This window comes from Pteropus alecto, unplaced genomic scaffold (genome assembly GCF_000325575.1).
Source record: "Pteropus alecto unplaced genomic scaffold, ASM32557v1 scaffold7, whole genome shotgun sequence".
Taxonomy (NCBI): Eukaryota; Metazoa; Chordata; class Mammalia; order Chiroptera; family Pteropodidae; genus Pteropus; species Pteropus alecto.
This window is the reverse complement of record NW_006494614.1, coordinates 47,770,902-47,792,593: the sequence shown is the minus strand read 5'-3', so window position 1 is coordinate 47,792,593 and position 21,692 is coordinate 47,770,902. Positions and strand designations below refer to the sequence as shown.

General features: G+C 50.8%; 1 protein-coding gene across 1 annotated transcript in view; it reads left to right on the top strand.

The window, feature by feature from the left end:
* The first annotated feature begins 2,062 nt into the window (after positions 1-2,062).
* LOC102884807 (olfactory guanylyl cyclase GC-D-like) overlaps positions 2,063-21,692 on the top strand; it is a 33,627-nt gene continuing 13,997 nt past the window's right edge. The window contains 14 exon segments of the mRNA XM_006926860.1: positions 2,063-2,146; positions 2,148-2,793; positions 6,360-6,655; positions 8,449-8,803; positions 9,708-9,798; positions 10,494-10,590; positions 10,664-10,792; positions 12,137-12,217; positions 14,488-14,664; positions 14,877-15,033; positions 15,308-15,448; positions 18,834-18,982; positions 20,811-20,974; positions 21,407-21,599. Coding sequence (XP_006926922.1) covers positions 2,063-2,146; positions 2,148-2,793; positions 6,360-6,655; positions 8,449-8,803; positions 9,708-9,798; positions 10,494-10,590; positions 10,664-10,792; positions 12,137-12,217; positions 14,488-14,664; positions 14,877-15,033; positions 15,308-15,448; positions 18,834-18,982; positions 20,811-20,974; positions 21,407-21,599 — 2,760 coding nt within the window.

Below are 21,692 nucleotides of genomic sequence, written 5' to 3'. Positions count from 1 at the left end.
TCACAGGTGCTTTGGAAAGTGCAAATTGAGGGGAGATGTGGCTGTCATTAACAGCCGCATATGCTTATGTTCGTAACCAGGAATGATTAGCTCTCTATGAGCCTGGAACTCACCCAGCTGCTCTGAGGTGCTCATCTGGAGAGGTGGGGATGTTAGGAGACCACTTAAAGCATCACAGCAGAAGAGAAGGAAGGGTACAGAGGGCCCCTCAGAGGTTGACAGAAGAGCAGCCACCCCCAAGTCCCTGGACCTGAGCGGGGAGAAAGGTAACATCACAGGCCTGAAGGAACCACGGTCGGCCAGCCCTGCAAACTGGCTTCTTTAACAGATGAGGAGGCTGAGGCTTTGAGAGGGGCAAGGGCAGGACTGGACTGAAATTTGGACCTTAACCTCCCTGTCCAGCTCTCTTTACACTACAATGCACCTGCCTCCCCTCTAGGATCCAAAGATAGCGACAATGATGATGGTGATCACTGTCATTTAGTAAGTACCTATTTACTTCCATTTAGTGAGTACTACTTACCTACTTAGCACAACATCTCCATTGTAGATACTCTACTCATTTCAGTCCTCACTACAACTCTTCCAGATAGCTCTTCCTATCTCTACTTTACGGACAAGGAAACTGAGGCGCCGAGAAGTTAAGCGCCTTGCCCCAGGTTAGGAGCTAGTGAGTCCTAAAATCAGGATTTAATCCTCTGTGAGAGTTCAAGGTCTTTCTTATTCCTCTGCTTGGAACATAATTTCTAAAGAGCTACTCTGCACAGACCATTGCCGTTGGCTTCGGGAGGGCATCCTCTTACTCTCCTGATCTACGCTTCCAAGTACAGGCTGGTTCTAGCTGGGTCTCCCCTGGGAAGCCCACCCTGAGCCTCTTCAGGAGGACCCCATATCCTCCCACAACAATCCTGCCTACTGCCTGTACTGTAGTCAGCTCTGCTTTTGGCTGAGACCCACCTCCCTACCAGCCTGGCAGTTTCTGAAGTGTGAGATGGAACCCTTTGCCTTCCTGGGGCACCCACAGTGGAAGGCTGCTGGCTGCATAAGTGGTGCGGGAGGACTTGGCTGAGTCCTGTGGGTGAGAGAGGGGCAATGGCAGGAACGCAAAATGAGGCCAGGCAGGAGTTTCAGGGCTGTAGGATGGGCATCGAGGTCCTGAAACAGTAAAATGAAGTGGGGAATGCCCCAGTCCCAGTGTCCGAGTCAAGGAAGCCCAGTGTGGGTGACAGATGAGCTGAACAGATTTGTCCAAATCCTGTCTCTCTGCCACTCCATTCAGTTCCCCTTGGTTTCCTCATCTGTACAATGGGGATAACAAGACATTCGTCTGCCCAGGGATATAAGGGGATCAGAGATTTGACTTTGCACACACAATGTGAACCCTCTAGCCACAGATACACAATGCGGGAGCTACAGTACCCAGGCCCTGCTTATGACATAGGGCCCATAGAATCTGGCAGAGTCAAGTGCTGTGAAATGGTGCTGGGCTTGAGGTTAAGAAGCAGGGGAGGCTCAGAGGAGCACCAGGAGAACTTGGCCCACCTTGGAGGATGACTGCAGGAAGAATTCATAGTAACAGATTGTAAGAGGCAGGGTTTACTGAACGCCTAAGTACCAGGGACTGTGCTAAGTGCTTCACATTATGTCGTTTAATCATCACATTAACTTTATAAAGTAAGTTTCATCATCCACATTTTACAGAAGAGGAAAATGAGGCTTCAGAGATTGGCCTAGGGCCACTCGAATGGGAAGCAGTGAGCAGATCTGGTCAGCTCGGACTCCAGAGCCCATACGCCGAGCCATTGAGCTCCAGCCCAGGACCCTGCATAGACATCATGAGGCTGTTAACCAGTCCTGGGGAGGATGTTAGCCCCCAAATGCTGGAGTCCTCAGACATCATGGGTCCAAATCTCTCATTTTACCAATGAGGAAGCTGAAGTTCCTGGAGGAGGTATCTGCCTCAAAATCATGTAGGAAGCACTGACAGAAAATGCTAGAAAGGAAACCTTTTTCTTATTCCCCAGGACTGCAGGGGTGCTTGTACCCTGAAGGTTGGTACTGGATGCTGCCACTCAGAAAGACCTGCCTGCCCTGCCGGAGCCCATGGGGGTCTACTCTTGGCCATTCAAAAACTGTCCTTTCCCTATTTTTCCCTACCCCTTCTCTCTGTGGTGCTTTGGGGTGCCCTCCTGTGGGCTGGCTCTCTCCCTGCTCTTGCCTGGGGGGCAAGGACATTCACCTTGGGGGTACTGGGTCCCTGGGACTGTGATCCAATCTTTGCCCAGGCTCTCCCCAATGCTGCTGCCCAGCTGGCTGTGGACCGAGCCAATCAGGACTCCTCGCTGGTGCTGGGCTTGCGGCTGGCTTCCGTGGTCCTCCCCACGGGCTGTGACACCCCTCATGCCCTGACCACATTCCTGGCCCACAAGAACACAGTAGCCGCTTTTGTGGGTCCTGTCAATCCTGGTTACTGCCCAGCAGCAGCCCTGCTGGCCCAGGGCTGGGACAAGACCCTCTTCTCCTGGGCATGTGGGGCTCCAGAGGGAGGAGGTAAGCTGGTGCCCACCTTGCCTTCAGCTGCCCAAGTGCTGCTGTCCATCATGAGATACTTTGGCTGGGCTCGTGTGGCCATTGTGTCCTCTCACCAGGACATCTGGGTGGCTACGGCCCGAGAGGTAGCCATGACTCTCAGGACACACGGGCTGCCTGTGGGGCTGGTGACCTCTCTGGGACCCGGGGAGCAGGGGGCCACAGAGGTCCTGAAGCAGCTCCGCAGCGTAGACGGCCTGAAAAGTAAGTGTATGTGGTGCCTTCTTTCTACGGGCAGCCTGGACTTCATATGGTGGTTGATGGAGAGTTTCCTTGGCATTAGACACTGGTTGAGCACTTGACAATGGCCCCACATTTAACCTCCCAGCAGCCATGTGAGCTGGTCCTGCTGAGGTCTGCACTTTGCAGCTCAGATAAGGGAAGTAATATGTCCGAGTCACGCAGTTGGCATTTGGTGCAGCCAGATTTTTGAGCTCTGATTCGAATGTTAGTTGTGAAATGGGACACAAGGCTTTGTTCTTGCCTGGTACGATGAAGGAAATGAAAGAGTAGAAGTACCTGAGCCTCGGGAAAGGAGTTAGAGCCATTCTTAGTTTCACAGTGACTGGTCTCTAAGGGATGATTGTGGAGTGGAGGAACAGGTTTGTAAGCCGGCGGTTATGACAGAGAAGTCAAGACCATCCCAGGGAGCAGAAGCCTGGTGATCTGGAGGAGGCATGGGGCTGGGCCCTGGGAGATCTGAGGAGGCTTCCTGGAGGAGGCATGGAGGAATGGGGTATAGGGGAGGCAGCACCAAAAAGACACAAGAAACCTGAGAATTAATCTACCCTGGGGTTTTTTGAGCTGTGAGTCATTTGTGTCAAGAAACCAGTCTGGTGAATCAAGACTAGCATTACAAACAAGGGAAGAAAGAGAATGAATAGAAAGCAATAGAGAAGACTGGAATTGAGTGGAATAGAATGAAATAGAATCAAATAAAAGTAGTGACTATGAGAGTGCATTGCAGATAACAGGAGAGAGTCTCGTTCTGTGAAACTTCCCTTCAGTTTTGTGAAAATCAATTTTATACACTCAGCTATGAGAGCATACCAAAGTAAGACGTATTTATTACATCTTGAGTACTGGCAACGCAGTTTGAAAGCCACCGAGACTAACCACCAAGTGTTCTAGATTTGAGGGAGTTGAAGCCAGCACCAGTGAGGAGGAGTGGGTTGGGCAGTCCCTGAGCTCTGGTGGCCAGTTAGTGAGTTAGAGCAGAGTGGAGCATGAGACGTGGCTCAGGTGTGCCCACTGCCACTCAGGAATGGTGCCTCACTTCTGTGAGCCCCAGTTTTCCAGCAAGTGAAATGGGGATAATAAAACCTATCTCACAGGGTCACGAGGAGCAGATAGATGTATGTGACTGAGTGTTTTGTAAACACCTTTCAATCAAGAGTCACTGAGCGCTGTTCTGTGCCTGACCCTGGCTGGGCTAGGGAGGAAATGGCTGGGCCTCAGCAGTGAGGAGCTTGAGTTTGACAGGAGACAGATACCTATACAGGTGACAGAGGAGCCCAGAGGCTAGGGGAGTTGGTCTACTTAAAGGTGAGCAGGGCTTCACAGGGAAGGTGACATCACGGCAGGGCATGAAAATGAGAAATCGATTGCAGGTGGGAATGAGAGGGGATGCATTCTGAGCAGAGGGATCAGCTAGTGCAAAGGGACAGAGGCAGCATGTTAATGGGACTAGCAGAATGAACAGGTCACTTCTGTGTGGCTGGAGCACAGTGGAAGTGGGTAGGGGGAACCTCATCAGACTCCTTCTCCACCCTGTTTCAGGGGATTGAGTCCTAGCCACGGGAGCCAGGAGCCAGAGTGGTTACAGGTACATTTTCTGGAATCAGATTGCCAGGACCCCACTCCTGGCCCCACCTCCTACCAGCTGTGTGACTTCAGGCAAATCACTAAACCTCTCTGTGCTATAGTTTCCTCATCAATAATATGAGGCTAACAAAAGCCCCTACTTCACAGGGTTGTGAAGATGAAATGGACTATGGCAGATAAAGGGATTACAACTGCCGCTAGTGCAGTGAGCCCTGTTTACAATCAGTAGAGGCTTTTACCCTACTTCACAGGGTTGTGAAGATGAAATGGACTACGGCAGATAAAGGGATTACAACAATGCCGCTAGTGCAGTGAGCCCTGTTTACAATCAGGAGAGACTTTTTCCCTTTAATTGACCCACGTGTGCAGATCAGCGCTCCCTTGTGGCCAAGTGCAGAACACGGTTCTGACTTCTGAAAGAAGGGAGATTTGGTGAGAAGTTGAACAGAAACCTGGCAGAGACGGGGTAAAGGAAGCCCTGGTTCTGTTTCCCCCCAGTCCTGTGGAGCTCTCTTCGAGGGCCCTCCCATTATTCTGGGGGCAAGAGCAGGTGGCTCCTGCCCATGGCTTATATAGCATGGCCACCCAGGGGCTCAGCAGAGGCAGGGGCTCCAGGTTCTTACTTCTACATGCCCCTCGGCCTTCCTTGGTTGCTCCATGTTCCTGCATTTTCTGGAGAAAGAGATTGCAGTAGGAACGTGGGCCACATCCAAAGAAAGTGGTGGCCCTTTTTTGGTGGGCGTTGCAGCCCTGGTCAGGTACCTAAGATGCAGAGAACCTTTACTTTGGGCAGATATGTGGGACCCTTACCTTGGGCAGGGCTCCCTTCTGTCCTTGGTGCCTGGGGGTGAAATTGGCTGCCTTATTACCTAGGGCTGATTTCTTTTACTATGGTAAAGGGGAATGCATTCGTGTCTGCTTAGACCTTGAGGGTGCCACCCAGGGCCACAGTCGGGATGACAAACTGATGGTACATGAATAAACAAAATGTAGTCTATCCATAGAGTGGAATATTGAGCAGCCATAAGAGTGAATGAAATACTGATTCATGCTACAGCGTGGATGAACCCGGAGAACATTATGTTAGTGAAAGAAGAAAACAGCCACAAAGGACCACATACTGTATGATCCCACTTATGTGAAATGTCCAGATTAGGCGAATCGATAGAGATAGAAAGTAGATGAGTGGCTTACTGGGGTTAGGGGGAAGGAGTAATGGGGAGTGGCTGCTAATGGGTACAAAGTTGCTTTTTGGGATGATGAAAATGTTCCAGAATTAAATAGTAGTGATGGTTACACAACCGTGTATATACGCTGAGTTGTACACTTTTAAAGGCTGTATTTGATGGTATATGAATTATCTCAATTTTTTAAAAGGCTTAAAAAAGCAGATGACAGCCTGGGAGCCAGCCTACCCAGGTTTAGATCTGGCCCTGCCAACAAGGGGGTTATATACCTGGGGTAACTCCTTAACTTCCTATGCCTTGGTTTCCTCCTCTGAAAGTAGAGATAATGATAAATATACTTCTCAGTACTGTTATAATATCCAATGACTATTTGTAAAAGTACTTTAGGATAACACAGAGCAAGCTGTCAATAAATATTAACAATTGTCAGAGTCAGCAGGGCAGAGAGAGGGTGGGAAGTTAGTCAAAATGATTGGGCGTGCAGGCTGAAAGGGACATATTAATACAAATCTATCTTCAGTCGAGGGGGATCTTTTTTGCACCAGGCCAAGCCCAGATTTGGTGGCGTTGGCTGTTATCGTTGCAGAGGGAACAGATAAAGGGGATAGTCCTCTTTTCCCCAGACTGATAGGGAGGGGTCTGGGCAGTGGCTGCATAGGAGTAGGGAATGAACCTAAGAGTTCTGAGCGCTCTCCAGGCCAGAGACTTCTGGGTTTCAGAGAAGGCCTGTGAAGGTGAGCCTGTCACCTCTGTCCGCAGTCGTGGTGCTGTGCATGCACTCGGCGCTCCTGGGTGGCTCCGAGCAGACGGCCCTGCTGAGGCGAGTGTGGGCCCAGGGCCTGGCAGATGGAAGGCTGGTCTTCTTGCCCTATGACACCATGCTCTTCTCCCTGCCCTACCGCAACCGCTCCTACCCCGCCCTCGGCCACATGGGGCCCCTGAGAGAAGTCTATGATGCAGTGCTCACCGTCAGCCTGGAGTCTAGTCCCATGGATAAGGCCTTCGAAGCTGCTGGGGCCAATGAAAATGTGGCAGTCCACCTGGAGACACAGCAGGTAGGTCGGTGCAGGCCCTGAGAGCAGGGCTATGGGCTGGTGTGCTCCTCACCCACTCCAGGTCTTCCTGGGCTTGGCCAGCTGCCAACTAGTCCTATCTCCACTGTGGGCATGTGATCCATCCCTTATTTGACAAAGTGACTCTCTACCTAGTCCCTGGTGTGCTCTCTCTCTTTTGCTCTCATAGGAGTGTGTGTGTGTGTGTGTGTGTGTGTGTGTGTGTGTGTGTGTGTGTCTGTCTTCTTTTTTGTTTTCACTCTTTTGGCTTGCTTGATCAATTCTCCTCTTGTGTCTGTTTTGCTTCCCGTTTTCTGTCACTGACTCAATTCCTCTAATTCTGATTTCTGGCTTAGCTGCTCTTTCTCTTGCAGCCATTCTTCCTTTCCTTTATCTATATCTCTCTAGCAAATTGTGAAGATCAGAAAGAGAGAGTGTCAGGGATGTGAGAGAGCAGGAAAGTTTGGGATGTCACTGCTGTGAATCTGAAGAGTGTTGGGTGTGGGGTGCAGCTGCCCACTCAGTTTTGGCTTATAGAATTCAGCTGCTCGAGTGTCCCTGGGATAGCTGCTTCTTGGTGATAAGAAGATAATGGTGTCTGGAGGTGGTAACAGGGATGCAGAGGCTGACGGAGGGTCATTCAACCCATCAGTCATCTGACAAATGCGAACTGAGTTCTTCTCATGTGACACTGTTCCAAGCATCAAAGACACAATAATGGACAAGACAGATCTGGCCTTTGAGGAGCTTCTGTTCTGTTAAGGCGAGACAGACAGTAGCCAAACAACCCAGTAACCCAATTCATAGAGTGATAACATCATCAAGAAAATAAAACAGGATAAAGTGGCAGAGAGTGGCTAGGATGGAGTAGTGGGCAACAACAGTTAGGACAGGAAGGGAAGCCCACTGTAGAAGGTAGCACTTGAGCCAAGTGTTGAGTGATAAGGAGGCAGCCAGGTGAAGATCTGGGTGAAGAGCAACCAGGCCGGGGAAATAGCAAGCACAAAGGTCCTGAGGCAGCATGAACTCCAACGGCTAGAGGAGCAGGCAGAGGGGAGTGTAGGATGGCTAGATTGTCATGAGGAATGAGGAAAAGGATCTGAGATGAGCGTAGGGCCTGACCATGTGGGGCATTGTAGGCCAGGTTAATAAGTCTGAACTTATAAGTGAAATGGGAAACCATCCGTGGGTTTTAAGTAAGAAAAGGTTTGACTTATGTTAAAAGAAAAATCACTTCCGTTGCTTTATGGGGAATGGCCTGAGAGGGCAGGAAGCAAGTTGGCCCTTAGGAAGCTCCTATGTGGCTCAGGTGAGCAGAGAGAGGGCTCGGACCCAGGTGAAGGAGTAAAGGGGGTGAGAGGTCAATTGGGCTGGGAATAAATTTTGAAAAAGCCAAAGAGACTTGGTGAACTAGAAGAGAGAGATGAGTCAAGAATCAAGCCAAGGCTTGAGAGGCATTGTGGTTCTATTTCCTAGAATATGGGAAGCGGGGGGTGGGTTGGTGTGGTAGAGTCAGGTTAAAACTTGCAGAACCAGGAGTTCTGTTTTGGACATATTAGGTAAGTTTGAGATGCCTGTGAGACAACAGAGTCAGTGGTTGTGGTGGCCATGGAGACTGTGAGGCTGCTTAGTGGGGACAGAGGTAACAGTGGGACCAAAGAGAGGAGTGTGTTGGTTGGGGGCCATTAAGGAGATGATAATTCAAACAATTGCTGCTGGCAGGAGGGCCAGGACTCAGAGATGTCTGGGAGCCTGTGCCATGGGGTTATGAGGTTGAAGGACCTTCTCTTCCACAGGTGTCCCCACTTTTTGGAACCATCTATGATGCTGTTGTCCTGCTGGCCCATGCCCTGAACCACTCTGAGAACCATGGGGCAGGGCTCTTGGGGGCCCACTTAGGGGACCACATAGGGGCTCTGGACGTAGCTGGCTTTAGCCAGAGGATCCGGACGGATGAGAAGGGCAGGAGGCTGGCTCAGTACGTCATTTTGGACACAGATGGTCAAGAAAGCCAACTGGTCCCCACCCACATCTTAGACACTGACACATGGCAAGTGCAGCCCCTGGGCAGGGCCATACACTTTCCAGGAGGGGCCCCTCCAGCACGTGACTCCAGCTGCTGGTTTGACTCCAATACGCTGTGCATGAGAGGTAATTCATCATCCATCCATACATACATCCACCCATCCATCTGTCCATCTGACCATCCATCCATCCATCTATCCATCCATCCATTTATCCATCTATCCATCCATCATTCATTCATAAGGCTTTCCATGTGGACAGTCATATGAGAAGTGGGAATGGGTGCAAAGAAAAGGCTTGACTCTCTATTGAGAAGACTGAACTAAGAGTTGTAAAATGCCAGGGAAGGCTAGCAAGGCCTCCTCTCAGCTGAGCAGGGCTAAAACATTCACAGAGCACATGGTCCTAAGCAGCCACTTTTCATCCAACTCCTGGCTTGAGGGCTGGTGCTGATTTAGATTCAGAATTAGGAAGCCTCTTCTAACAGTCAAAGTGAATGACAATAAAGCTGACTGCCAAAACAGGTAGTGAGTGGCCCATTGTAAAGGGCATGCAAGAAGTAGGATAATAATTGACAGGGATACACAACTTTTATCCAGCATCTGCCATGTCCAGGCCCTGTATTAGGTGCCAGAGACACAAAGATATATAAGACGCAGGTCCCGCTGTCCAGCTGCTCTCAGTCTAGCGGGAAAAGACCTGACATCCGGCAGATAAAAGGCCATACTGTGACCAAGACTGTAATGGGATCTGAGCAGGGTCCATGAGGTCCAAAAGCAGGGAGCTTGAGGTGAGAACCGAGACAATAATACTGGAAATCAATATCTGTGCCTGATGATCTGTCCGCAGATAGGATTTTCTCTGTCAAGGGCCATTCTGAGCCTTATCCCTGGGGAGGGAGCTGGGCAGGGATCATGTCCCTATTTCTCAGAGGAGTACTGAAGAATACATACAGGAGCTGAGTGAAGGGGCCGTATTCCTTGTGCAGTTGTGACTGTCGGGACTCATATCTGCCCAGCTTCCCCCACAGGTACGGAGCCGGAGCCCCCAGGCAGCCTCCTTGCTCTGGCCCTGGCTTGTGTCCTGGTGCTGACCGGCGGGGCTCTCATTTGCCTCATCAGGTGAGAATCTGTGTACTCGCCTCATTTTGCTCCTCTGTGTCCTTGCCCCACAGGGTCTCTCTCCTGTGTGCACAGCCCTGGCAATCTGCAGGGGGCTTTTCCATCCTCTATCCCAAGACCTCAAGAGTGTCCCATAGTTTTGTCCATCTGAGAACCTTGGTCAGGCTCTGTGAAGGCTGGGTGCCTCTTGGAAGGCTCATTTGAAACTTGGAGAAGAAGCCTGGGACTTGGACAAGACCTGGTCCTCCCTGAGCTACAGGCCACGCATCTATACCATGAGGGCTTGGCCAGGATGACCCCCAGGGACTTTCAGCTTTGAAAACAATTCTTCCTGGATTTGAAGTCCTCTGTGTTCCCTGAGCCTCAGCCACATCTAGGAGGGGCACCTCTCTACTCTCAGCCCTCACCCCAGGCTCTTGCCATCCCATGAGGCCTCTAGGTGTGGGAACAATGAGGCCAGGACCAGTAGGTGCATCAGGCTAACAGTCCAGCTCTGAGCCAAGGCTGAGGGACTTTGTGGAGTGCACTGCTTGGTGGTGCCCTCTCAGCCCAGCTGGGACTGCTGGGGAAATAGGAAAGGAAAAAGGGAGAGGATAGGGGAGAGCTCTGGATTTGAGGCAGGTCCAAGGGGCCAGACCTAGGGGAGAGTGATGTTCATGCCATCTCTTTTGCCCTGAACTTTCTCTCACTTGCAGATTGGGCATCCAGCAGCTGCGGCTGGCGAGGGCACCCCACAGGATCCTGCTGACAGCCCAGGAGCTCACTTTCATCCATCGGGCCCTAAGCAGACAAGTAGGTGGGGCAGGTGCTGGGCTAGGTGGGCAGGCGGTGGACCAAGGCTCTTGACCATGTCTGCCCCCTCCAGAGGCTGCATGTGGACAGTGCAAGTGAATCAAGAAGTGCGACGGATGGTGGAAGCCTGAGGTCAGTGTCCCAGGGGTCAGCAAGAAGCCTGCCAGCACCCCAGGGGCCTACCAATGTGGCTCTCTACCAGGTGAGGGCCTCCGCCACTACTATGCCCAGGTCTGGAGAGCTGTAGTCGGTTTGGGAGAAGCCAAGGGAGCCCACAATCTCTCGGGCCTCTGCATGCCCCACTTCTGTTACAGAATGGGAAATCGAGGCCCAAAGATGGCCAGTGTCTTTCTTGGGTCCCAAAGCAAATTGGTGTCAGGACTAGAAGTGGGAAGCAGGACTCCCAGCTCCTAGTCTGGCATGGTTCATGATCTGACCTTGGGAAAAAATCAGGGCCTGGACACATGCACCTGGCCACTGCCAGCAGTGGGTCCACCTCAGGGCCTATCTCAGCACATGGTCCAGCCTAGGTCACCCTCCTGCCTGCTTTGGTGAAGGACAGTGAGATCCTGGGTCCCTGAGGCCCTGACATGTGGGGGCAGCACCAACCCCAGAACTGCCTCCTGGCAGAGCCTGGGCCACCAGCTGAGAGGGAGGCTGGAAGATCAGAGGTTAGACAGGCAAAATTCTAAAGTTGCTGAGAACACTGCTATTCCCCAGGTGCTGTGTTCTCAAATGCAGCAACTCACTGATGTTCCATTTCTTCTATTCCGTGACTCATGCTTGACGAGCTGAACTAATTGTTTCTACAGGAAATAACATGAAGCTCTTGCTCCTTCTTTTCTACCTTCTCCTCTGGGGAATTCCGGTTTTTTGTTTTTTGTTTTTTGTGTTTTTTTTTCTTTTCTACTGAAAGGAGGCTTTAATGATGTGCAAAGCATGTTTTATCTGCTCCTTTGAGTTAGCTGACAGGCTGCTGCTGAGGTTGAGGAGGCAGAAATACACCATTGAGAGGAGAGATGGGCCTGAGCTCACTCTGGGCCTGAGACCTCCACCTCTCCCATCCTCCTCTGTCCTCCCCTAGAGTCCCTGAGCCACAGAACCCCCCTCACCTACAGGGTTTGGTGTATCGTTAGGAGCCTGAGGCCTGCAGAGTAAAGTTGACCTTGAGGCCCGGAGCGAACACTTTTATATTCCCCACCTCATTTGCTCCCGTAGTGTGGGTGGGGGTATATCATTTTCACTTTACAGAACTGGAATATGAGGCTTAGAGAACTGAAGTCACGAGCCCACGGTCACAGAGCTAGAAAGTGGTGGAGTTAGGACTGGAACTCAGGTCTGTTAGCCAAAGCTGGGCCCTTGGCCCTGCCCAGGCTATAGTAAAGTTCAACTTTTGTTTCTGCTGGCTAGGCTCTGCCAGCCTTGGAGCACAAAAAAAGAACATGTTTGTGGGGAAGAAGCTGAGGCTGAGAGAGGCTGAGGGATTTGCCCGAAGTCACACAGCTGGGGACGAGCAGTGGATGAACTCTTGTTCTGCCTTGAACAGGGAGAGTGCGTATGGCTGAAGAAGTTTGAAGCTGGCACAGCCCCTGAGCTGCGGCCAAACTGCCTCAGCCTCCTGAGAAAGGTAGGACTGCAGAGGGCCTGGAAGGTGGGCTGGGAGCGGGTGCTGTCAGGAGACCCCCACTGGTCTGGATAGGTTCCTACTCAATGTGGAAGCGTCTAGCTTTAGAAAGGAAGTCCTTCCTGTCATCATGGTTGCTTCCCCACTGTCACGCCTTGATCGCAGTCATACACCATCACTGTCACTATCGCACACCAGCATACCTAAAGTCATGTCACCACCCCAACAGATTCATTGCCGTAACCACCAGAGGCACAGTCTCCCCCACCAGTATCACCACATGCATAATTAATACCTCCATGCCTCCACCCATTTACCTACTTAGTCACTATTCATCGAGCACCACTTGTGTGCCAGGCCATGTTCTGGGTTTGGGAGAGACAGCTGTAAAGAGGAGAGACACGGTTCCTTTTCCTGGGGGGCTTCAGTCACTTGTCATCTCTAATATCATAAACCCATTCATCCCCGAGATTGTCACCATCCTGAGAGGCACTGTGGAGTGGAGTACAGAGCACAGGGTTTGCGTCAGAAAGGTCCCAGATGAAATTATGCCTCCATAGGGCACGTAGCTTTCCTGTAAAATGGAGCTAATGAAACCACGCAGGGAGATTCTGAGGATTGGAGACAGTATACAAAATAACCTAGCACTGCCCTTGGAAAGTAGCGTGCCTTTGATAAATGATGAATTGCATTATTATTTCCAATGTCGCCACTTTCTGAAGTCAGGTTGGTAGAGATTCAGTGACTGGAATTTAGGCTAGACATTTCCCAGTGGGCGTCTTACAACCAACGCGTGTAGACGTTTCTTAAAAGAAAAGGCCCTACATGTGATCAAACAAGTTTGGAAATTGCTTAGGTTAGCAATAGAACTTCTCAGACCTTTCGATATGCTCTTCTGCTTCTCTATGACTGTGTAACAACTTACCCCAAAATGTAGTGTCTTAAAGCAACAACTCTCAATACTCTCCCAAATGATTTTATGATATCTTACAATTTTGAAGGTAGGAAATTTGCGCAGGGCTCGGCTGGGCAATTTTTCAGTTCCACTTGGCATTGGCAGGGATCACTCAGTGTATTCAGCTTATAAATAGGCTGTCAGAGGTTGGCAAACTATGGCCCACGTGCCATATCAGGCTCACTGCCTATTTTCATAAAGTTTTATTAGAACACAACCATGCTCATTTGTTCATGTTTTGTCTCTGCTACTTTTGCCCTACAACAGCAGAGGTGGGTATTTGTGACAAAGACTGTATGACCCACAAATTTTTACCATCTGAACTTTTACAGAAAAATTTGCTGACCCCCGGTCCAAAGGGCCTCCGTTGCTTCACTCTCATGCTCAGGGCTTTGGCAGGGCAGTTGGAAGAGGGGGCTCCGCTGGACCTGTCTCCCCACTCTGTGCAGTCTCAGGGCTTCTTCATGTCATCTCTCCAGTGTGGTGACTCTGGGTAGGGAGACTTCTTATGGCCATTCAGGGCTCCAACAGAGAGGACAACAAGAGACAGAAAATAGAAGCTGCCAGTCTTCTAAACCTAGACCAGAAACTCACATTTCTACCATGTTCTATTGGTCACAGTGTCACAGAGCATGCTCAGATTCAAAGGGAGGGAACAGAGTCCCCACCTCTTGATAAGAGTGCCAAAGGATTTGAGGCCATTCTTACCTCACCACATATGTTAATATGCGTGTGACTCTCTATGCATGAGGATAACTAGGTCTTCCCCTCTCAGATGACCCCCAAACGTTTTTGTGAGGTTCCATCTTTCCTGCTTGGGCAAATGCTGGCATCGCTCATTGGGTTCGAGTTCTCTGACCTGTTGGTCAGCCATCAGGGATGCTGCTTTCTGCTTGGACATGATCCCTCCTGCACCTTTTCTTTTCCTCATCTGTCCCTGAGTCTTGGAGAAAGAATTGACAGTTTCCAGGTCCATGGTGCCACTTAGGTTGGGAAACAGGCTTAGATCCCTATACTGTGAAATTGCTTACAGCTCATTCACTTATTCATCCATGCTGCTTCCACTCACCCATTCATCCATCCTTCCATCTGCCCACTCATCTGCTCATCCATCCATCCAGCCACCTACCCATCCATCCATCCATCCATCCATCCATCCATCCATCCATCCATCCATGCATCCATCCATTATTTCCGATGCCTCTCTGTGCTCAGCCCTGTGCTGGGTGATAACTACTGAAGGTCCATATGCTGACTGCACCTAGTCCAGCCTCCAAGAGACCCCTGGGGGCTACTAAGGTGCTCACTGCCCCAGCAGATGCGAGAGCTGCGGCATGATAATGTTGCCGCCTGCCTGGGCTTCTTCACGGCCCCTGGGATCAGTGCTCTGGTGCTGGAGCATTGTGCCCGAGGCAGCCTGGAGGACCTGCTGCGGAATGAGGCTCTGCGACTGGACTGGACCTTCAAGGCCTCCCTGCTGCTGGATTTGATCCAAGTGAGAACCCTCCCCTGGGCCTGGAGTTGTCGGGGGTGGGGGTGGGGAGTTCAGGGAGACAAGAGATGCTCAGAATTCCCAGACCCAAACTCTTTCCATTTTGTCTGAGGAAAATCTGAACAGTGTGGCAAAAGGTGAGGGGAGGCAGGAAAGCTTTCTGGGATCTGTGGGAATTCTGAGAGGACCAGAGGCCCCTCATATGTCCACCCTAGGGCGTGCGGTATCTGCACCATCAACGATTCCCTCATGGCCGCCTCAAGTCCCGAAACTGTGTGGTGGATGGCCGCTTTGTGCTAAAGGTCACGGACCATGGTTATGCAGAGCTCCTGGACACTCAGCGGGCTCCCCGCCCCCGGCCAGTCCCAGAAGGTCAGCTCAGGGTGGGCAGGGGGCTGCCAGTAGGTTCTCAGGCAGGAGGAGAGGGGAAGATCTCCCATTTTTTGGCACCTCCTGTGGTGTGACCTGAAGATGATGGCGTTTCCTCTCTGAGCCACAGGCCACTTATCTGTAAGGGGCGGGAGCCTACCTCCCCCGGTGCTGTGGGTAGAGGGCAGTGACACAACACATTCGAAGTGCCTGCCTAGCTTGGCCCGCCTTGGGTGGTCAGTGGGTGACGTTGTGTGGACGTGCCCTGTGATTGCAGAGCTGCTATGGACGGCTCCAGAGCTGCTGCGGGACCCCGGCAAGGGCACCCTCAAAGGAGACGTCTTCAGCATTGGCATCATCCTGCAGGAGGTGCTGACTCGAGGGCCACCCTATTGTTCTTCAGGGCTCTCAGCAGAAGGTACAGAATCCTCCTCGTCCTTCCTTGGCCTGTCCCTGGTAGGAGTCTGCACATAGTCGGGGAACTCTGTGACCATCAGGAAATCTGGGCCTGAAAATAACTACACAGATACACTTGTCTGTTTTGACCACAAAAATTGGGTTTCTTTGGTTTCAGCCAGGCAGCCTTCAGCAACTCTGCCAAAATGGCAGCTGAACACCTCAGGGCTAAAGATATCGGTTTCTGGGTGAAAGCCTCAACCCTTTTCTGCCTCTCCCAGTGTCACTGCCACGTGTTCAGATGCTTATGCCCTAACCACCCCACTGCCCAGCACAGCCTCTGTGTCTATACAGACCTCAGTTCTTCCCCAGTTGTATCACTTACTTACTCTGTGACCTTACACAAATCGCTTACCCTCTCTGAGCCTCAGTTTTCTCATCTTTAAAATGAGAATCGAAGATGTACCAGACATCCGACCCACATCTGTTGTGGCCGGGTTGCTCAGCATTGGGAGTTTGGTTCTCTCTCTGGGTGGGGTTCCTTCAAGAGCATCTCTGTTCCCACGCTTTTGGGAGTACAGGATGATTACTCACACCTTCCCTATCATCTCCTGGTCTTAAATATTTTCTCTCTTCTGACCCAGTGCCAGGGCCATTTGCAGAAACATTTTCTCGCCTTCTGTGTTTTCTGTCAAGGCATCCAGGACCACAGGCTGCTCTTCTAGGTGTGCCCCTCCTGCCTCTGTTCAGTTCCAGGGACCTGTCCCCACAGGTACCCTGTCATCAGCCCACAGTGCAGGGCAGTGGGGGAACCCAACCCATCATCCCCTCGCACCCCTAGGAGATAATTTTTAACTCATGGGGAGGCCTAGCCCATTTCCTTTCTCCATCAAAGCACAGCACAGTGAATAATGAGCATTCTAGGCCCAAATTTATGAGGTGGAGGAGTGAGAAGGAGGTAGGATTTTCAGGCCATTTGTTCAGCACTACTCAACTGTCTACCCCCACCATCTGCCCACTGAGAGAGGGAAGACCAACCAAATGGGGCCTGCAAACCATGCCGCCAGTGCATGCCCCTTCAGGCTGGGGCCCCAGCTGGCTTTAGGTGCAGGGACCAAGCTTGGAACCCCATGGCCACCCCTTGGGTCAGGCTGTCAGACCACAGCCTACTACTTCCTGGGCTGCTTTCCCTGGTCTCAGGAAGAACAATGTTAAGAGCATAGGTGCTGGGGGACACCTAACCCCAGCTCTATACCAATTCACCTCATGACTTTGAGTAAATCCTTTTAGTGCTCTGATCCTCAGTTTCCTCATCTTTAAAATGAGGACCATCATGCCTGGCTCCCAGAGTAATTGTGAGGATTCAGTGAAATGCTTTAGACTAAGTGCCTGGCTCATGATGGGCACCCAATAAATATCTACCTCAGTGGTTTTAGGGTTGTGCGAATGGGATCTCGAGTTCTCTCCTGACTCTCCTGCTTAGAAGCAGATCCTGTTAGAAATAACATCTTGCGGTTCCCCCAGCTTTCATATGCATTACTCCATTGCATCACCCTGTGAGTTGGGTAAATGTACTCTTTTCAGGGGCTCAGAGAGAAGAAGGGACTTCACAGTGGGAAGCAGGGGGTCTGGGATTTGGAGAAAAGTCCCCTGATGCAAGCTTAGTGCTCTCGCTCTAATATCTCTTGGTGTCACCCAAGGAGCATCTTCCCCATGGAGCTGGATGTACAGCCTCCTCCCTCAGCTGACATCAAGGCCCATCAATCACTGTAATGCACGGGGTGTGGATAGCGGGCCTGGCACAGTGGGGGAACACAAGGCCCCGCCTGGCCTGGGCCAGTGGTTCCCAGCATGTTCGCATATGAGAACTCCATTTCAATGTCAACAAAGATTGGAGCCTCACATGCTACTATTTGACTTTGAGAAAATACCCAAAGACAAAATCTGCTCTAAAATCAGCACACTTTGAAATAGTATTTTATTCATCACAACACCATCTGAATACTTTTGAAAAAGTATGTGCACAGTGTGTTATTAGTTCCATCTGCTCACACTCCTTTGAGCTCATACAGCTTTCAGACCCTTTACTCGGGGCCCTCAGGTCTGACGCCTGTAGGCTGCGAACCTCTGGGTGGAGGAAATCCTGCAGGTCAGGAGCTGATCTGGCTCAGTTCTAGATTTTGCTTTCTAGCAGCCCTGTGGCTGTGGGTGACCTACTTCACCCCCAGGAACCTCAGTTACCCTGTCTGTAAAATGGGACAGTGACACAGGCACTACCCATGACAAGGAGGCCAACGAAGAGATGGGGAGGAGATTAAAATCCAGAAAGAATCTTCTCCTCATTGGCTCCAAGCACGCCCACCTCCTCATTCAGGAGAGGGGGATTCCAGCCCTCCTCGGAAGAGATGCCTCATAACAGCCCTATGAGGTCTGTGCTATTATTACGCCCCTTTCATCAATGAAGAAACTGAGGCTCAGAGAGGTGATATGACTTGTGCAGAAGGTAAATGGATAATCTCCATCCTACTCTGCTGAAAGCCTGAGCTTGAGACCCAGCCCTTCTTCCTCCCAGTGTCTTTGTGAATCTCTCAGCACCCCTGGCTCCCCCACAGACTCCTGAGATGAGAGTCATTTCCAGCCGCTGTTAGGTGGGGAGACAGAGGCACAGAGTGATAGCAAATGGCAGAGCCAGAACGAAAACACTAATCTATCTGACCTCGACTTTGGTGGCCTTTATCATATGAAGTGGGGACAAGAAGATTCATGGCAGGGTTGGTTGTCTTGGGAAAATAATGATGGTGATGATAATAAGCAGATAGTTTTGCTTCACACTTGTAGGGGATTGGCCCCAGAAAGTCTCCAAGAGGCAGGGCTGGTGAAAAGAGCCAGGTGGGCGTCACCGGCAGCAGAAGGGCAACCGTTGTTTTAGGGTCTGGGTGACGGGGAGAGACTGCTGGGTGCCAGGCATCTAACAACATCCATCGCCTCCTCCTTCCCTGCCCCTCTCAGGAAGGCAGTTTATTAAGCTCATGTCAGGGATGGGGAGACGGAGGCGCAGAGAAGTCACTGCCTTGTTCACCATCTCACAGAAAGGTGGTGGCCGACCCAGAATTCAAACCCCACTTTCCCAGCTATACCTGAGGTAGACCCTTTCCTGAGACCTGAGACCCTTTTCCTTAGACCCTTTTCTCGGCCACACCATGGGGTGAACCCAGGAAAGCAATAATCCTGGGTCTACTGGGCAGGATGCGCTGGGGCCCGGAGCAGGGGCCAAGGAGTAGCTTCAAGGCCTGATCCCTGTACCCCTACACACCTACCTGCCCTCCCTCTCAGGAACCCAGGACATCCCCCTCCCATGATCCCTCCTAGGGACTTCAAGCTCACCACCCACATCATGTTTATTGTAGAAATCATCAGAAAGGTGGCATCGCCCCCTCCCCTGTGCCGGCCACTGGTGTCCCCTGACCATGGGCCACCCGAATGCATCCAGCTGATGGAGCAGTGCTGGGAGGAGGCCCCGGAGCACAGACCCAGCCTGGACCAGATCTACACCCAGGTCAGTGCTTTCCAGTGGAGCCTGGTGTTCACAAGAAATAACTGATCAGTTCACTTAGCTTTGCCCAGGGGGAGCTCCATGCTACCCCTGGGGTCCAGAACCCCATGCAAAAAGGGGACAATGGCCCAATACCATCATCCCTGAGGGTGGAGCCTGAAGTCCTTCCTCTGAGGCAGTGGTCCCCAACCGTTTTGGCACCAGGGACAAGTGCTCCTATGAGAATCTAACGCCTGATAATCTGAGGTGGAGCTGAGGTGGTGATGCTAGTACCAGGGAGCGGCTACAAATACAGATGAGGCTTTGCTGACTTGCCTGCCTCTCACCTCTTGCTGTGCAGCCCGGTTCCTAACAGGCTATGGACCAGTACCAGGATGCAGCCCAAGGATTGGGGACCCTGCTCTAAGGAAAGCTTTCTCAGAACTCCAGGTACTAGGGACACTGGCTGAGTTCCTGAGTGCCAAGCCCTGTGCTAAATGCTGTGCTGGTTTCATTTAATCTTTGTGATAGTCCTCCAAAGAAGCATTGTTATCACTTGGGCTTTACAGGAGAGAAACTGAGGCACAGAGAGGTAAGGGGATTTGCTCAAAGTAGCTCAGAGAGCGGAAGGTGGCACTAGAGTCCAAACCTGGGTTTGTCTTTCTGCAGAACAAACCTGTACTGGGCCTCCTGGCACCAGAGCAGAAAGGCCATTTGTGGCTGTGGAGCCACACTGGTTCCCTGCAGAGAGAGTGGAAGATGTGAGGAGGGCTGGGGCCCCAGGCCTGCCTTGGGGACTGCAGCGGGAGGGGTGAGGCAAGTCTGTACGAGTTTGTGGGGCAATGGAGTGAGTGGGCCTGACTGAACTGGTTAATGGCTCCCACAAGGCCAAAGCATCAAGCTTGAGGTGACATCTTTGTGCCTCCCCTTTCCAGCCAGCCACAGCAGAATGTTGTCAAGGAGAGGTTGTCAGGTAGTTATTGAAGGTACGATTTATAACCACACATGGATGTCCTCATACAAAGACCTAAGAGAGGTAATTCTCTCTGCTCAGTGCCAGCGGTAGTTGTGTTTGTTTTGAGCAACTAGTTTAATGGTCTATTGTCTCATGATGCCATGGGTATTGTAATCTATATATCCCTCTTTGCTTTGTTGCTAGGAAGCTCATATCTGAACTCGTGACCACATTCTAGCATGCATTTTGCAAATAGACTGCACTTCTAGATTAGTTTCTTTTTTAAACCTTTACTCTCCTTTGGTCTCAATGTCCTTATATATGTATTATTTTATTTTGTGGCATTGCTTTATTTTTCTTACTACTTAAAATTTGTTTTTGGAATACAGGGAGAAATAGAGAGGTAGAAATACATTATTATGTAATCTACACATATTCTTTCTACCTGTCTATCCACCCATCTATCCATCTACTTATTCATCCATCCATCCATCAATCCATATCCACCCATCCATCTATTACCTAGTGACTGATCCATCCATCCATCCATCCATCCATCCATCTTTGAGAGGAGCAAAGAATGCCTTTCCACAGTGTGGTTGTGAGAATCGATGCAGTCGGGTTAGTGTTCCTTAGCAATAATGCTGTACTGGACTCAGGCTCTTTTTTAAAGTTCTCTTTGCTCACCCCACACAGAACTAACCCATTCTTCTTCCCAGTTTTCTGTGCTTTCCCTTGTCAGAGCTGCCATCTCATCTATTACATACCCAGTCCCCAATAACCCAGCTCCTCCAGGCAAGGACTGGGTCTGGTTCATTCCTGTAGCCTAGACTCCTAAGCCGCAGGCTGAATGTGCTGACTTGCATGGATGAGTTTGGATTTTTGTTACATCTTCAGTTCAAAAGCATCAACCAAGGCAAGAAAACCAGTGTTGCCGACTCTATGCTGCGGATGTTGGAGAAGTATTCCCAGAACCTGGAGGACTTGATTCAGGAGCGAACTGAGGAACTGGAGCTAGAGAGGCAGAAGACGGAAAAGCTGCTCTCTCAGATGCTCCCTCTGTGAGTGGCCCCTTAGGACTCGATTGTGTCTCTAGCCTCAGTAGCTCTAAGCATGGGCCCTGGATGTAGTAGGTGCTCAGTAAATCTGGGTTCCATGAGTTCATTTGATTCATTCATTGTTTACTTACCTAACATATTTTCCTAAAGCCTTTATATGCTTTAGACACTGTGCTGGGCACACGAGAATTGAATTTCTCCTACTTCACTCCCGTGGGTGCCAAGGAGAGGGTATAATGTCCCCCATCTCACTTCAGAGGAAGTAATAATGTCCAGAGAGGGACAGGTATAACCCGCAGGCCAGCACACCAGCAGGCCTGTCCCAGATCCCCTGACCCTCAACCCAGGATTTCCCCCAAATAACTCTCCCTTATCTGCAAACTGTGGAAAGGGGTTCCTCCTACCTTGTGACTCTGACCTTTCCCATCTCTCCAGGTCTGTAGCCAAAGCTCTGAAAATGGGGGTGACTGTGGAGCCGGAGTACTTTGACCAGGTTACCATTTACTTCAGTGACATTGTGGGTTTTACTACCATCTCAGCTCTGAGTGAGCCCATGGAGGTAGTGGGCTTGCTCAACGACCTCTATACACTGTTCGATGCTATTCTGGGCAGCCACGACGTGTATAAGGTGAGAGTACCAGGAGGCTGGCATTCCCTCCCTCCTTCCTTTACCACTATGTTTGTCATACATTTATTTCCAGTCATTTATTCATGTGTTTCT